This window comes from Crassostrea angulata, chromosome 4 (genome assembly GCF_025612915.1).
Source record: "Crassostrea angulata isolate pt1a10 chromosome 4, ASM2561291v2, whole genome shotgun sequence".
Classification (NCBI taxonomy): Eukaryota; Metazoa; Mollusca; class Bivalvia; order Ostreida; family Ostreidae; genus Magallana; species Magallana angulata.
Genome location: NC_069114.1, coordinates 21,467,688 through 21,486,020, shown reverse-complemented (window position 1 = coordinate 21,486,020; position 18,333 = coordinate 21,467,688). Strand labels below are relative to the sequence as shown.

Here is an 18,333-nt window from a genome sequence, read left to right as displayed (position 1 = left end):
AATTTATGAAAAAAATACCAGCTTTTGAACTTAGTCATTTTTTTGGCAAAATATTGCATATAGGGTACCCTCATTGTATATAACTCCTACAGTTTTCAAGATAGGAAGTTGTTCTTTTAGAGATCAATTGTACATATATCAGAGGTGTGCATATTGCTAGGATTTGGATTTCCGATAATTTATGAAAAAAATACTAGCTTTTGAACTTAATCACTTTTTGGCAAAATATTGCATAGGAGTACCCTCATTGTACGGATAACTCCTCCTACAGATTTCGAGATTGGAAGTTGTTCTTTTGCAGATCAATTGTACATATATCAGAGGTGTGCATATCGCTAGGATTTTGATTTCCGATAATTTATGAAAAAAATACCAGCTTTTGAACTTAATCATTTTTTGGCAAAATATTGCATATTGGGTACCCTCATTGTACGGATAACTCCTCTTACAGATTTCAAGAAAGGAAGATGTTCTTTTGCAGATCAATTGTACATAGGGTATATCAGAGGTGTGCATATTGCTAGGATTTTGATTTCTGATAATTTATGAAAAAAATACCAGCTTTTGAACTTAGTCACTTTTTGGCAAAATATTGCATATAGGGGTACACCATTTCACTGGATATGGGTTGACATGGATTATGGATAAAGTTCACATAAAAGAAAACCCGGTTTGCTGTCACATTGACAGCTTTTTACTTCTTATACATATTCCTTAGTAAAAATTTAAGCCTCCCTTGTAGTCACAACCTACCCCTTGGGATCGTAATTTGAACAAACTTAAATCTACACTACCATAGGCTGCTTCAAGTTATAGCTTTATTGGCCAATTGGTTATTGATAGGAAGATTTTCAAAGATTTTTCCCTGAATATTCCTATGAAAAATTTGACCCCATCCTCCCATTGTGGCCCCACCCTACCCTACGTATCGTGATTTGAACTAACTCAAATCTACACTACCAGAGGATGCTTCAACATAATTGACAACATTTCTGGCTCATTGATTTTTTTTTCAATATATGTTCCTTTGTAAAATTTCGACCCCCCCCCCCCCCCCGAGGATCATGCTTTGAATAAACTTGAATCTACACTATCTGAGAATAATTCCACACAACTTTCAGCTTTTCTGGCCTAAAAGTTTTTGAGAAGTTTTTTTTTTTAAATACAAACAATTTTCAAGCATTTTTAGTTATTTCCTCTTGAAACAGGGCGTGACCCTTCATTTAACAAACTTGAATCCCCTTCTCCCAATAATGCTTTGTGCCAAGTTTGGTTGAAATTGCCTAGTGGTTCTGAAGATGTCGAAAAGTAAAAAGACGGACGGACTGACGCCGGACAAAAAGTGACCAGAAAAGCTCAGGCGAGCTATAAAATAGGAGAAAACAAGATTGATGAGATAAAGATTTTATTTCGTGTTTATATATCACCCATTGCAATGGCATTTTCTCACAAGACAAAACATTTACTGAAGCTTTTAGTTAGACTTGCTTAGGTCTCTGTTGTTTTAATGTTTTATATTTCTTACAAATTTTAACGTTGTTAAGAAATTTGAAAGCTCTATCTACCATACTCAAATGGCATTGAACACGTTTGACATCATCAGGTATAAAAGAATGTGTCTTGGTATTAAATAGAGAGACTTGCAAGGCTAGCTTTTAGTTCATTTCGTAGAATACAAGTAGCAAAGAGATCAATGTCTAAGCAACAACCGCACAGCCTATGATAGAGAAACTAAATGTACCAATAAAATTTGTGCGATGTACAGTCTCCATTTACAAGCTTAAATGAACATGTCTGCAACAGTTAAAAATATAATGGAGTATTACAATCGACCACTTTCTCCTTCATCCGTCTCCAGCCATCGTCTCGAGCCACGGCCCGGAGTCCGCACAGCTCTCTCCTACTAGATGGGAGAAGATCGTACAAAATTAGCCGTTGTTTGCGACGATGTACGTTAATACCCGTGCTTTTGTAACCAGCATATCAAAATAAAATCAACACAACCGTAATTAATGTAAAAGAGGAGTTACCCAAAGATACACAAATAAACCCGTACTGTAAGACTCTTCATTATCTGAAAACTCGCTTTCATTTGCAATACACACATAACAAGTCGAACTTGCATGTTTGCTATGAAAGAAAACTGCAACGATTTGGTCAACGTTTGTAAATCGAAATTCCAAAGACCATATATGATAATACAAAAAAAAAGAATTCGAATTGAACGTTTATTACACTTTGACTAAATCTGAGGACAGGTCTTGGTTGTCGATCACAACTTCTGTGTCTATTTTTGACAACGTGACGTCACTGTTGGATTTTGACGACGTTGTTTGTGGCGTTTTATCCGATACGTCATATTCACTGCTGTCTGCCGTTTGTAGACTGTCCGATTTCAGTGCCCGTATGCATCTCTAAATGGAAAGAAAATTAACAAATTTACAACAATAAGTTAATCAAACGACCCTTTACCCTTCATATAGCAATAACCCCCACCAAAAAAAGCGTTGAATTCTTTTTTTTTTTTCAATAAACAGGTATAAATTAATGTGTCTGTTTAACCTATACGTATACATCATTTACATGTGCTACAGCGGTAACTTATTACTACACTAATCGTTAAACAATGAATCATGGGATTTTTGTCCGTCCATCTAAGATCCGGTATAAAACGTGTAAGGAAACTAGATTCTTTAACCTTATGTAACTAATGCTTTAATCAGGAGACAACGTTAAGGAGACTGAATGATCAATAAATCGACCACTAGTCCTTCCAAACATTTTGAAATATGATTTGTTGAGCTATAAACTATAATTATTTAGTAAAGAAACAATCCACACATTTTATCTATTTTCCTATATTTTCAAATTCAACTCTTCTTCTAAAGAAGAGCAAAATAGTCTAAAAATGGCATCGACCAGCAAACACAATTAATTTGTACGGAAGCAGAAAAAACAATGGTAGATAGATACCTCGGTAAACGAGCCCTTCTCGGTGTAGACGGCGTGGAAAGCCCCCAGTATGAAACCAAAGATGACGGGCCCGACGGCTACAAACCACCCCAAGCACTGTCTGTCGTCACTGGCGACCCCCTCAGCTTTAGGGTCCCTAATGGTGGCGGGGAATGGGTACACGTACACAGCAAAGTAATAGATCAGCATGGCCTACAAACAGGAAAAAAATAATTCTAATTAATTAATTAAGTAACAATTTGTAGATCATCATGACCAGTGCAAAATAAATGTAAAGGCTCTTATTGTATGAACAAACTCAATTAAAAAACAACATTGCCTACAAATTAATGGTATAAACTGCCAAGACCTCAATAATATCAAACTGTCGTATCAATTAAATACAAGTAACGGGTCATATTTTGCACTCCATGCCAGCATTTAAAATGCAAGTACATTATAATTAATAACAACCGTGTATTGTACAATGTATGTATAAAAGATTTACATGTAACAGAAACAGGAGTTATATAATGATATTTACATTCATCAGTGTCTTTGCATGTGTACGTTTGATTTTGTACTATACAGTCCAATAAATTCAAATGCATATAAGTGGGGCGCAAGCGGGGTTTGCTTTTTTATATCTAAATATTTTATCGAACAATTTCTGAAAATTATAAAATCTATCATAAAGCCCTTCGGGCTTTTTTGGATTTGATCACGCCCCGACCGAAATTATCACCTCATAATAACCAAAGAATGATTCCTTATTCCTTAAATAAAAAAAAATCAGAAAGCGTATAGTAAATGTTGACTCCGTGACTGACCGCTATAACAAGAGAGGAGGCTCCATACCACAGACTCATCAGGGCGCGCTCCAGTAGCAGGTACATCAGGTTCTGTTTGACTGCAAGGATACACGATATAGTACTGAATATTCTATGGTGTTATATGCATTGTTAATGTTTCTGTGGTGTTATAATGTTAGAAAAGGTTAATTTTGTGGATGCTTAATATTGTGGTCATACCGACTGTGCATAGCCAATGACTGTGGAGCGGATATGGTTTTATGCTGTTATACACAGTCAATATTGTTTATATTAATTATACTAACTGTAGCCGATGACTGTGGGGACGATACTGACGATGATCACCGTGAAGATCAGACGGTCCAGGTAACTGTTGACCAGCATGTACAGGTAAACGCCGCTCTGGAAAACCATACAGGTAGCAAACATTGAAACTTAGTGACCTGCTTGCTTGCTCTACCACCAATATTGTCTAAATGCGCATGTTTTTTTTTTATTTTCTACTAGTAATTTGCATTATTATAATATGATATGAACTATGCAATTACTGCACAAAACTAGTGTATTTTTGCAAAAGCCCTTCGGAATGTTTTGGCTGGAAAAACGCCATCGTCGGATACCCACGGGTGATCGCGTCTTTTACTTATCACGTGATAAGTAAAAGACGCGATCACCCGTGGGTATCCGTCGATGGAAAAACGCATGCACAAAATAACTACAACATTTGTTCAGAGAAAAAAATTGCACTACAATGAATTTGCATAATGGTCAACATTGCTAGCAAAAGATTATACACGTACTATAAAATTATTCATCACAAGTTTTGAAAGATGTTATGCAATTTCCTATCTGCTATGATATTACCTTATCTCTGTGATATTAGATCTGTAACTCCGGGTCTGAAAATTTTGTTTTAAATTTTTTCAGACCAGGAGCTACAGACCTGCAGCTATTATATGCAATACCACGAATTTTACATTGTAGAAAACAATAAAAGCAAGGAGAAAATCAATCAATCCCTTTCTGAACCCGCTTTTCTGTTACTAACACTCATTTTCTCTAGCTTTAAATTCTCTTTTTTTAAATGGATGAGTTTGTTTTTATTTATACCAACCATAAAAAATACGAAACTACTATGTCAAACAAACCTGGAAACTGTATGGAATGCACAATATGAAAGAGAGGAAGGACAGTATTGCCACCAACGTAGACCTTCTCCGGAAGAACTGCAGTATACAGGTGGGCAGAGAACACAGCAGGGCCTCCCAAATCACAGTCAGATGCAGCACCTGCGTGATTCCGTAAAAACAGTTTTACATATACTATAGTATATTGTGGGGAAAATTACATAATGATCCTCTGTAATGTAGTATTTTTTTTTATGACATGGGTTAAAAAAAATCTGTAAATTTATATAGAATATAAATACGCAACAGGGTTGGGATCGATTACTTTAAAAAGAAATCGATTAAATTACAATTACTTTGTAGACTAAAATCAATCGATTACATTCAACGTAAGAAATAATAAATTTCCTTCTTGTAATCATGATTACTTGTGATTACTTTAGATTACATTACCAGGATTTGTTTTTTCCCCGTTTTTCTTAATTTAAATGTTTAATGTTAATAGGAAAGAAACAATGCATTTTTACTGGAGTATTTATTTTGATATCAAGTCATTTTTCACAAGCTTTTTCATTCAATTTTATCATCAACATTTTGATGAAGTTTTGTATGTGTGTGTGTCCAGTGACATTTTTTTTCTAAACATCTTTTCGATTTGCAGAAGTAGAGAATTGTTTCAAAATTTATGAGAAAAAAGCAATAATATACCATGTGAAGCATCCCGAGGAGATACACTCCTAAGTACAGGCACATTGCAATGCCGGGCACGTGGCGGATTTTACCAAACATTCCCAGAAGAAGGAGACCCAAACCTAGAAACAAATCAACAGAAGTTGTACAATGTTAATTAGCCATTAGTCATTTATGAATAATTCAATACATAGATATTTCGCTTTATCTGAAAAATATTATATCATAAAAGTATCTGAAATATGCGTCTTTATTACCCGGTTTCAGTTTTTCTCCGTATTCAAACATGCCATAGTTTGAATTAGTGGAAATAAATGGAATGAAAGCAATACCGAACACCACGGGTACCAAGCCGTATACCAGGAATAGGATCACGTTAGCCCTGGGAGACGAGAGGAAGAAAAACTAATAATGTTTGTCTTATAAATGATTTAAGAAAGTAAATACATGTAAAGCATACCAATCCGGCAGATTGATTCATAATTCATATGAGGTTTTGATAATATGGATCAGACAAAAAAAACACTGTGTATTGGTTGGTGGGAGGGTAAAAAGACGGTCGTATCAGTAAGCAAGAATTCTTGCACATAAAATGCCATATTTATTTTCCATATTTTCTTTGTCAAAACGTATTCTTTAGTGCTTAAAGAAAAAGAGACTTTTGTAAAAGAAGCTCTCTATAAGTTTTAATACGCACTTACCTTACAATCGTGGTTTTGTTGTTGTAGAGATGGGCGCCGATGGTAGGGAGGACCCCAGACCACAGCCCCAGGGAATAGATGTGCAGAATCAATGCATTCATCCAGGGCTGAAAAAACGCAGAGCAATATAAAACTGGAACAAAGTAAGAAGGAGAATCAACTTTCGAATATTTCCGGAACCTTGCGCAAGATTCTCCAACTTCCTATATTTCAATAGTAAATTATATGGACACTGACTGTCCCGTATTTGATTGTTTAGACAAGGAAATTACGGCAAAGGAAATAGAAGTTTGTATTCACAAACTCAAAACAAACAAAAGTGCAGGGAACGACCAGCTAATCAACGAATATTTTTCCGAATTTCAACTTTTGTTTCCTAACCGTCGTGACTTCTTCTCCTGAGATTACCTGGGGTGAGTAGAGTTTGGCCAGGGACAGGCTCCACACCCCCAATTCTTGATCTTCCTGTTCCTCGTCGATGTTTTTTTCGTGGTAAGAGAACGAACCATTGACCTCCACAAGACTCCCAAATGGCTCAGAGGGGGCCACCGGAGGAGGGGCCACCCAACCATAAACGAGCACCACCAGCAGAAGAATCAAAGCCGTGGGCGATAGGACGAATGCCAGCTGTAATAAAGTGGGCGACATAATAAAGGATAGCTGTAACAGAGTCGGCGATATGATAAGGACCAGCTGAAATAAAATGGGCGACATAATAAAGAATAGCTGTAATAGAGTGAGCGATATGATAAGGACCAGCTGTAATGGAGTGGGCAATATACTGAAGGATAGCTGTTATAAAGTGGGTGATATTATAAAGACCAGCAGTAATAAAGTGGGCGATATAATTAGGGATAGCTGTAATAGAGTGGACGATATGATAAAGGTCAGCTGTAATAAAGTGGGCGATATGATTAAGAATAGCTGTAATAGAGTTGGCGATATGATAATAAATTATGTAATAAAGTGGGCGATATAATAAAGGCCAACTGTAACAAAGTGGGCGATATAATTAATTATAGCTGTAATAGAGTAGGCGATATCATAAAGGGTGGGCAATTTGATAAAGGTCATATGTAATACATGTACTAGTAGTTTGGCCGATAGGCTAAAGACCAGCTACAGTAGAGTGTACATCAATGAATGGAGAGAACTTTTAATATACACCTTGTTTAAGAAGTCAGACTGTGGAGTAAAATGTTTCAGATGTCTATTTATAGAATTTTTTTATAGAGATATCTAATTAAATATGGAATGTGCGTGTATATTTCTATTCTATCATTCTTGATTGATTCATTTTAAAATGCAAATGATATACATGTAGTATTTTTATCGTACGGGTACGTAGTTTTTAAAAGTAAATATGCATTGCACATTGACGCGTATCCTCTGCATTTTTTTTTTTACCTTGTTCATAAACGAAGGTTCTTTAGCTGTGCACATGAAGAGTAGAAACCACGTGACCAGTAGGGCAATGGCCAAATACCACACCATGTTACCTTCCTCGGACAGTCCATCGGAAATCTGGAGAAAATACTCCCTGCAATGAGAGCTAATGATTTGAGTGACTTCATGTTTTTCAGGGGAAAAAATACACAATTTTTTTTTTCAGTAAAACGTCATGAAAAAAATAATATACTAGTACTACAGAATCAATCTAGCGTATTGTACAATTATTGACAATTAAGAATGATAAACTTCCGCATGATGTAGAATACTATAGTATGTTTGTATTTTAAGAAACAAAATCTTACTTGAAGAATACAATTGGCCTCTGGTGACCAGACCTAAAGGAATAAGACACGGGTGAAATTTGCAAAAATTAAATAAATTTTAATGAAACATTCCTGTTACAAAGCAAACAAAATTAATTTAAAGAACAAAATCACAATGAAAACCGAGCTGCGAAATCCATACATTTCCGAGTGGTTTGGGTGAGAAGATTCGTCATACGGGGAAAAGAAGGAGGCGAAGGCATAGTAGAGACAGTAGCTGAGTTCTAGACTGCCCGTCAGGCTCCTGATGTAGGAGAGGATCAGGATGGTTATAGCACAGCCTGTAAAATATCGGGGGTGAAGATGGTTATAGCACAGCCTGTAAAATATCGGGGGTAAAGATGGTTATAGCACAGCCTGTAAAATATCGGGGGTAAAGATGGTTATAGCACAGCCTGTAAAATATCGGGGGTGAAGATGGTTATAGCACAGCCTGTAAAATATCGGGAGTGAAGATGGTTATAGCACAGCCTGTAAAATATCAGGAGTGAAGATGTTTATAGCACAGCCTGTAAAATATCGGGGTGAAGATTGTTATAGCACAGCCTGTAAAATATCGGGGTGAAGATTGTTATAGCACAGCTTGTAAAATATCGGGGGTGAAGATGGTTATAGCACAGCCTGTAAAATATCGGGGGTGAAGATGGTTATAGCACAGCCTGTAAAATATCGGGGGTTAAATTGCTAATTGCACAGCCTGTAAAATATCGGGGGTTAAGATGGTTATAGCACATCCTGTAAAATATCGGGGGTAAAGATGTTATAGTATAGCCTGTAAAATATCGGGGGTTAAATTGCTTATTGCACAGCCTGTAAAATATGGAGGGGTAAAGATGTTATAGCACAGCCTGTAAAATATCGGGGGTTAAATTGCTTATTGCACAGCCTGTAAATTATCAAGGGTGACGACAAAATGCCAAGCTAAAAACCATTTCTTGTTGACGGCTAATGCGTTTCTGTCCTATTTTACGTTAACTCTGCAATGAAAAAGCCATTATGTGAATACTTTTTGAAGAGATAAAAGGAGTTTTGTTTTTCTTCGTAGATGACATTGCTAATGAGATCTTTAATGATAGCAGTTTGTTTTCACAAATTGAAGATAAAAGGCGTGTAACAGGACGTTGATAAACGATTTTCCTTTCCACCGACATTGTGACGTATCGTGACAGGAACCGGTTGTCCTTTACATTTTTCCCGAAGAAAATCAATGAAATTATGACACATAGAAACACGGAAACATAAGCTGGATGTCAAATATTCTAATCCACAATACAATACTGGTATAAATCAAATTACCGAACGTCTTTTGAGAAGGATATCTTTTATACTGAACATCTAGATGTCGTGGAGAATATCTTTAAACAAGCCTCCATGGGATCACTGCATTTCTGAATGCATTCATTATTCAATTATTCACATTGATTCTGAAGTGGAGTCGTAGTTTACTTATGCAAAAACTTAATTGGCTGCATTGTACATGTTAAAGAAATCGATCGTTCTATGAGCAGAATGCATGAGGAAGATGATTTTAAAATCACCTAGACGACATGGTTTTTTCTTTCGATTTCTTCGATTATGCTCACCATTTTCTAACTACTGAGTACCCAATTTCTAGAAAGCAAAAAAAAAAAAATCATTACACGTATAAAGTAAAAGGATGAAATGATTAAAAAACCTGGCAGAACACTAATTTCAACAAGATTACCTAAAATGCATGTCTTATTTGCTCAAACGCAACAAAACCAAATTATTCTGAGGTTTCAAGTTCAAGGAATATTTTATGGTTTACCTTTCAGAATGGGTATGAGCAAACTGTAGATCCCGAGGATATTCTGCCGATAGATGGCGCCGAGCTTTATTTGGACGTAGCAGATTGGTATACAGAAAGAGAGCAGTATGATGTAATGAGCCAGAAGGTACGTCACTACAAGGAAAACGTAACGCAACGTTAGACATTCTATGTGAACATAACGAGATGTTCGCAAACACAGAGAGAGAGAGAGAGAGAGAGAGAGAGAGAGAGAGAGAGAGAGAGAGAGAGAGAGAGAGAGAGAGGCACCTGCTCAGCAATGTGATAGAAGCATACTTTTTTCATTCGCATAATCAATGATAAAAGTTTTTTAATTAGTACATGCATACCAATATCGCAAAAGTCCATTTGTAACAAACCTCTGCCCGCTTAAGGTTAAAGCAGGGGCATTGTCTGCAATTGCTGAACAAGTTAGAAGGATGTTTCGGAGATTTTTTTTTTTACAATATACCGCTGACGAACTTTTAAAGGTTTTGAAATAATCAAAATTGTTTTAATATCAGTATCACATTGACCTACATGTACCTCTCTGTAACTATATGATGAAATAGGCCTGTGATTGACTGTTGATCAAATCATTAACTCAGAAAATTCACTCAACAGTCATCGAGATATATATTGACCGACGGTAGTAAAATATTAACTTTGATATTGACAGCCACAAAAATTTTCACTTGTCGAAACATAGCAGACAAAGCCCCCCCCCCCCCCAAAAAAAAATAAAGCAAACGACGACCGCCATGATTTCAAGAGTCGCCCGCAGAACACCCATTATATTTTTCAGCCGCCGGCCACCTTGAGGCCTTAGGGTATACTGACGTTCGAGTCGTGTCTTTTACTCCACCCCCCCCCCCCCCCCCCCTTCATTGAGCAATAAGTACTCAGAAGGACGGGATGCTAAAATAAAAATAAGTAGCGCGTTGAGTGTCTTCATTCTGCCATGTTGATGAAATAATTACGTTATTACGCGGACATTTTTGTTAGAACAGTTCCGGACGTGCTTGCTTCAATCCAAAATTCTGGTAATGACGCTCAAAGTTGGGTCTATTACATAATTAAACTGTCTGCATTGGAAATGCCAAAAGATGGCTGGGTTTGATAATAAAACATTGACATTAAGGTTCTGAGAAACAGACAATAGTGATTTAAAATGCATTAAACCAATACTCACTAGATGAGGGATGAAGCTATGCGTTTAACAGTCAAAGATCGGAATAACAAGATGAATTGCAAAGATATGGTGCTAACTTCAGGATATCAACAGTTTTCTCTTCGAGCGTCTATACCAAATATACATGTATTTATGCTTCACTGGGGATTTTTAGATATCGCACATAATTATACCGATTTTGATAATACTTAACAGTATATGTATTTACTAGTATACTCGGCAACATGTCATGTAAAGCAATATCTAATTACCGGTAGATATTAATTAAATAAAACGTAGTGCATGTATACAAGATAAAACTAATTTGAAATAAATATATATATATATATATATATATATATATATATATATATATATATATATATATATATATATATATATATATATATATATATATATATATATATATATATATATATATATATATATATATATATATATATATATATATATATGCCTTTCATTTTATTATTTATCCAGAATTATTTCATTGGATAAGGTGGCTCACTACACCTAGACTTATACTTTTTAAGACACTGCGTCACAAGATGGCGATTTAAATGTTTTGTTAAACTGTTTATATCGTTCATTTGGGTTGTAAATCGTCGTAGCCCTGTGGTTAAATCATTGGGCTTCTGAACCGCAGATCATGAGTACGAATCCGCCTGGAGCTTTTGTTCATATTTACTGAATTAAATTTTCATCCAAAGTTGCAAATTTGTTTTTACCTATTTGACTTAAATACTTATTATCCATTATGATATTTATCGTAATCAAGTAATTTTCTGCTGATTTGAGAAAATATGTCAAGGTGTAGTGAGCCACCTTTTTTCAATTTCAAAACAACTTATTTGAATACTAAAAGAAAGATTTTCCATTATTCTCCATTAATTTTTATGACCATATATTTTAATCATTTTCATTGAGATTTTGAATTCAAGCTTTTTCCAAGAGCAGTAACAATTCACGGTTTCAAGATAAAATACAATATGCTTAAATAACTCGAAAACAATCAGCGGAGACGAATTAATAACCTATCGATTTTGCGACAAGAAATGATTCAGCATCAGTGATGACTAAGTCTCCAATCTCTCTGAAACAACACCGATTTATAATCAAGCACGGCAAAGTACAAACAAAAAACCACCCTCAAGTGCATGTCCAACTTACCTGAGTATTTCACCAGGTAATATGGAAGCGAAATACTAGCATGTAAACCGATGGAATAAAAGCAAACCATGCCATAATTGAAGGTGTTCCATTTCGGTATCCCCGGTCCATTCGGAGCGGCTTCCATGATCTCTTGTCTCTCCTTCTGTTCAGATAAAAATAGATACTGAAGCTGTGGAGCATAGGAGCCGTAATGAGCCGTTCTCCGCAGGCATCTGACGGTGTCGCCAGGATTAAACTTTTATATGGAAAATCGAACAAATCTTTGTTAAAATGCCTCACAGAGCTCGATCCACAACTCTCTCTTTCTCTTTTAACATTTTCGAATGGTTGGATGAAGAAAGGTATATTATGCTAATTTGAGAAACATTTTGCTTTTGAAAATGATATTTAAAAAATTTGAAATTTGAAATTCATTCTGAAGGTATCGTTTGCCTGCATTTTGATGGTACGATTTGCCTTTTAGAATGAGAAGTATCTATGAAATGTTTGTTCAGACAATGGAAATATATTACCAATTTTCTCTGAAAACAGCCAAACTATTTTTAACACAGATTTGTTATGATCAGTAAAGATTGGAACTTCGTGCATGTTTTTTTTTTAGGGGGGAGGGGAGGAACCCTTTTAAAAAATTCTAAAATCTAAAATGAATTATATGTCTGTATTGCAAAATTCTTATAACTGTGTTCCACAATAACACTGAAATTAAACCCGCTCTCTCAATATGATTTATCATTATTTAGCGAATGCTACACAGCAAACAGTGCTTGCATGCCAGTGGATGCTGTTCTTATTTTAGATTTGACCTTTCGTTAAATCTATTTGCATTATCAAAACGGAAAAAACAATCGATCACTCCCGATGCTTTTTAATTAATGATATCAATATAATAATATATTTATGGTTTTAATTCACAATCACGAAGATACATCCGTAATATGATGCTTTAAACGTGACAACAAATCGATTGAAGCACTATTCACATTTCTTTGAAAAATAGAGTTACACTTCTTGATCTATGTATTTGTCTAAAACAATTCCGCCAGAGTCCGTTTATACCAAACTCTCAAATTTCGGTGACACGCAAGGAATCATGGGAAGACTGCGGTCTGGGATGGCAAGTTGTACAATATTGTAAAACTTATTCTTCACTTGGTGATCTTTTTTTTAAAACATTCTTGATTCAGATGAAGTCGATATCTGGAGGCTTTAAAATCAGTCAGAGGAATTTTTTGTCTAAAAACTATTTTGGTCATAATTTCTCAAGTTGCGCAAGTTTACTTACTAATATATTAATAGTTACTTCTTTTAATAAGAGCAGTACGTGTGTATAACCTATTCAGCAGTCCACTTTTACTATGCGGAAATGTTACAGCTCATTTCAATAATACTGTTAATAATTATATCATTTATAAGAAAACAATTACATTGGTAAAACCATTTAAAGATAAAAAAAACTTTAAATCGTTTGTAAACATACTTAAGACATACCATCGATCTCTACTGGTCGCCTAAGTTTTGGTTAAATTGTCCTGTATAGCTAAACCTCCTTCTAGTTACGGACATAAAGAAAATACTCAAGTTCTACTCAAGTTACATGTATGTCTTAGATATAAGTACATGTATTACCGTTTATGTTACGAGCCCCAGCTGTATTATTCAATTTCTATTGAAAGCTTTGAAAACATTAAAACAAGAAATTAATATTTGACGATTGTCTCAACAACGTGTGTTGAATGAATTTTGGAACCACACACACAATACTTTCATATATACCCTACTTTCATCAATATTTATGAACTGATGACGCAGGCGAGGACAGTACTGACATAATGTAAGCATATTTCATCGTGTTGTCAGCATATATATTGTATTGTTTATTAGTCAACAGCTGTACAGCTCATAGACATATACAATTAATATACACATGTTATAATACATATACTGGTCACTTGAAAAAGGCAAGTTTATACATGAAGTTTTCTGATTACAAAAGCATTCTTAATATATTTACCTAAATTGCACAAATCCTTTACATTTTGTGTTGACAATAATAGAATTAATTTAAAGACAGAGGGTTTAATATAATAAAACTTCTTAAGGAATTTTTCTCTTAAGTTACAGTAATAGGGACATTTCAATATAAAATGATATTCATCTTCTATATCTAAAGTACATAGAGGACATAAACGTCTTTGTAATGGAACATTGTTATATCTGCCAGTTTCGATGGTAAGACAATGGGATGATAATCTTAATTTACATATAAGTTTCTTATATTGTAAAGGAATTCTTTTTGTTAGATATGACTGCAAGGTACAATGATCAACTAGATATCTATAGATTGTACATTTGGAAGAGGCATTTATGTCAGTTAGTAAAGACTGTTTAAAATTATCAAAAATACGTTGCTTGGCGATCGTTAAAATAATTTCTGGCTTTTCAAAAAATTGGTTTTCCCATAAGTTCATTAGCCCAATACTTGTTAACATATTCTTGATCTCTGCAGCCCAGTTTTTACATTTGTTTTTACCTAAAGTTTCATTATACATACTAAGTATTAACATAACATGAATTCAAAATGCAATTTCTTGATGATAAAAGTTTCATCCAGTATCTTAAAATACGTATTTTTCTGATACATTGCAGAGGCATTCTGCCCAATTCACAATAAATAACTGCATTAGATGTGCCCCTTTTAACATTAAGTATGTTTTTACAATAATTAAGATGAATTTTTTCTATATCTGGGGCAGAATGAAAGCCCCAGACTTCACAACCGTAGTAAGCAATGCTTCCTACATAAGTGTCAAAAAGGGACAAAAGCGTAGTAAAATTAAGACTCATATTACAACATTTCCTTTTCAGTGCAAAAAGCGCCTTCATACATTGTAATGACAATTGTTTCTGCGTAACATGAAATTTGCCATTGTAATTCAACAAAAGTCCTAGATAACAAAAACTGTTCACTACTTCAATTTGTTCACACTTATAAAACCACACATCTTCTGTTCGCAAAATTCCCCCATTTCTAAAAACCATTATTTTTGTTTTGTTTACATTAACCGTTAACGACCATTTCTCTGTATAATTTTCTAAAGTATTTAACATCGACTGTAAGTCAGCAGCAGACTGAGCAAAAATAACCATGTCGTCTGCGTACATCAGTAAAAATAAGGATAGCTCTTGTAATTCAATTGGAGTATTTCCATTGCTTAAAAATTCCATTTCGCAATCATTGACATAAAGGGAAAAAAGGAGAGGGGAAATTATTTCCCCTTGTAAAACACCAAGATTATTCACAAAAAAATCTGATAACTTACCATCTAATAAAACACAAGACTTAATATTATTATAAAGTGAACGTAAAATCTTCAGAGGTTTACCTCTGATTCCATACATTGAAATTTTATTCCACATTTTAACCCTATCCACTGTGTCAAAGGCACGCTTGAAATCTACGAAGCCGCAATACAATCTACATTTTTTCGAGAGATATTTGTTCACAATTGTTTGTAATGCAAAAATGGCATCAACAGTACTATGAAATGGTCTAAACCCGAACTGTGCGTCTGTAATAACATCATTTCTCTCGGCCCTTGACATAAATCTCTTATTCAAAATTGAAGTAAAAAGTTTTGTCATACAACTAATTAAACTAATTCCTCTATAATTGGCAGGATCAGTTGTCCCACCCTTTTTATATATTGGTACAATGAGAGACTCACACAGTATATGTGGAAAATGACCTGTTGTAAACATAGCATTAAAAATTGTGTGTACAAAAGGTAGCAAAATATCCTTGAATTCAATGAAATATTCATTAATTATACCATCCAGTACATGACTTTTACCTGGTTTTAAATTCTTTATAGCATCTTCAATTTCATTTAAAGATATGTCACTTTCTAATTCTTCAAAAATTACCTCTTTTTAAACTACGACTATGTCATTTCCCACAGCTGTATGATCAATAAAAGAAAGGGATTTGAAATGATTGTGTAAATCTACAAGTGAAACATTTACTTTGTTAACTTTTCTCCTACTAAATTTCGAAAAAAATACTTTAGGATTAGATTTCCTTATTGTTTCTAATAAATTGCCCTCTTCATTAAGATATTTTCTCTTGATTCTTCGTTCCAATATTTTATATTGCCTTTTACTTGATTTTAATAATTCATGATTTTCTAAAGATTTACTTTTGTTAAAGTCAGCTAGCGCTTTACGATAAATATCATATAATCGCTTACATTCAGCAGTAAACCATGGTCGGTCATGTCTAGGTTCAACATTATCTATTTGTCTACTACTCTTATTGACATGACGAGGACTGGGCACCTTATGAAAGTCAGACATCAGAAAAGACAATTCATTTACAAAAGTTTTGACACCGTTTTCTAACCCTGTATTACTAGATAAATCATTCTGTACTAAACATTCCTCTAATCTATACACATTTTGCTGCAGTGACAATTTACTATCATTTACTAAATCTTCCTTCCAGCGATATCTTACGTGATCATGACTACTGAATGAATTCCCTTCTGACTGATTCAATGCTATGTTTATACCCGTTCTTAGTTCGATGTGCAATGGTGCGTGATCAGAATAAGTGTTAAAATTACAAACTATGAACTTATAAAAGTAACTAAAGATGTCAGGTGTGCTCAATACATAATCAATAACACTACATCCATTGGCACCACAATATGTAAAATCGTTAGCCATATTATCTACATGTCTGCCATTTAGAATTCGTAACCCACTTTCAATACACATCTGAATCAACTTAAGCCCATAGGCATTCACTGCTTTGTCTGGACACACACGGTCACTTAATCTATCGTCCTCCTTGTAATTACAGATAGGTGATATAAAATCAGAGATTTGTTCATGTACATTATCACATTCAATATAATCATTTAACACCGAGCACCTACTATTCAAGTCTCCGACAATAAATACTTTACCTTTCTCGGAGTATTTAGCAATTTGATTCTCTAATTCATAAAAAATATCACAGTTATATTGCTTGAAAAATGAGGATTTATCCGGCGGAATATAGATACAACATATGTATAAACATTCATTAGACTCTATTACATCACCGTTAATCTTTAGCCAGCAAATTGTGTCGAAAATAACATCAGTTATTGTTATACTTTCATGTTAAATACTGAAATCTGATTGGTTAAGACGCAGTTAATAATATTTACTATTACCCTCAGCGTTAGCAACGCACTTGGCAACGGGTAACATTAAAAAATGTTACATGCGCGAAAATTATGCGCGTACGGTTCGCTGTAGAATTCTCGTTATTCCTATATAAAAGCAGTAAAATTTTCTTAAAAATTTAAAAAAAAGACATTCAGTATAACAAAATAAATAGTGCCTGTTTGGGAGGATAACAGTTGAAATTGACACCCCTCGAAAACCATTGTCAACCTCCGCTTCGCGTCGGTTGACAATGGTTTTCTCGGGGTGTCAATTTCAACTGTTACCCTCCCAAACAGGCACTATTTATATATTGTAATATGTTTCCGAAACTCATCCCTTATACATAAGGCCATCCCACCTCCTTGTTTAGATCTAGAAAGTGATCTTGGTATAAATCTACAAGTAAACCCCGGTACATTAAAATCAAATTCATTCTCTATCCAACATTCAGACAAAAATATAACATCGTATGTACATATAAAGTTTAAAAAAGCAGGGTCGTTAAGTTTTTTCTCGAGTCCCCCATTAATGTTCCAACTAAGCAACTTTAACTTAAACTCACTCTCTGTACACGTTGGTCCTTGGCCCTCTTGTCTGTCCTAACTGGATCCTACCCTCGGGCGTTTGCGATCCTGGCGGTGGCTAGGCGACACAGTGGGTTGATGCGCGGGTTGGTCGCGTCCTTCGCTCGGTGTATACTCGATTCCGTCGATAAAAAGTCTGTCCCGCATCAACCGTACTCTCTGGTTCCGTCTGCGCGCTTCCCGCATCACTGGAAACAGGGCTCTTCTGCGCTGGTCGATTTCGACAGGAAACTGTTCCTGAACATAGAAGTTGGTCCCCTTCAGAGTTTTTGGAGCCTGCTTTCTCACCAACTCTCTGTCCTTAAAGTGCGAGAATTTGGCGAC

The 18,333-nt window shown here is 34.9% G+C and overlaps 1 protein-coding gene across 2 annotated transcripts; it reads right to left on the bottom strand.

The window, feature by feature from the left end:
- Nucleotides 1-1,388: 1,388 nt before the first annotated feature.
- On the bottom strand, nucleotides 1,389-18,119 carry LOC128181938 (sodium- and chloride-dependent GABA transporter 3-like). 2 transcript variants are annotated; one of them, XM_052850522.1, is made up of 15 exons: nucleotides 17,988-18,119; nucleotides 12,209-12,353; nucleotides 9,847-9,981; nucleotides 8,200-8,338; nucleotides 8,037-8,069; nucleotides 7,690-7,822; nucleotides 6,691-6,909; nucleotides 6,283-6,389; nucleotides 5,839-5,963; nucleotides 5,600-5,703; nucleotides 4,913-5,053; nucleotides 4,070-4,166; nucleotides 3,783-3,862; nucleotides 2,974-3,165; nucleotides 1,389-2,414 (listed from the first exon to the last, which is right to left on the bottom strand). In XM_052850522.1, the coding sequence occupies exons 2-15, from the start codon at nucleotides 12,333-12,335 to the stop codon at nucleotides 2,232-2,234; spliced, it is 1,815 nt and encodes a 604-aa protein (XP_052706482.1). In that variant the 5' UTR covers nucleotides 12,336-12,353; nucleotides 17,988-18,119; the 3' UTR covers nucleotides 1,389-2,231. The 2 variants fall into 2 exon arrangements, with proteins under 2 accessions (XP_052706482.1, XP_052706481.1); XM_052850521.1 differs by lacking the exon at nucleotides 17,988-18,119 and having other exon boundaries at nucleotides 12,209-12,432.
- Nucleotides 18,120-18,333: the final 214 nt, after the last annotated feature.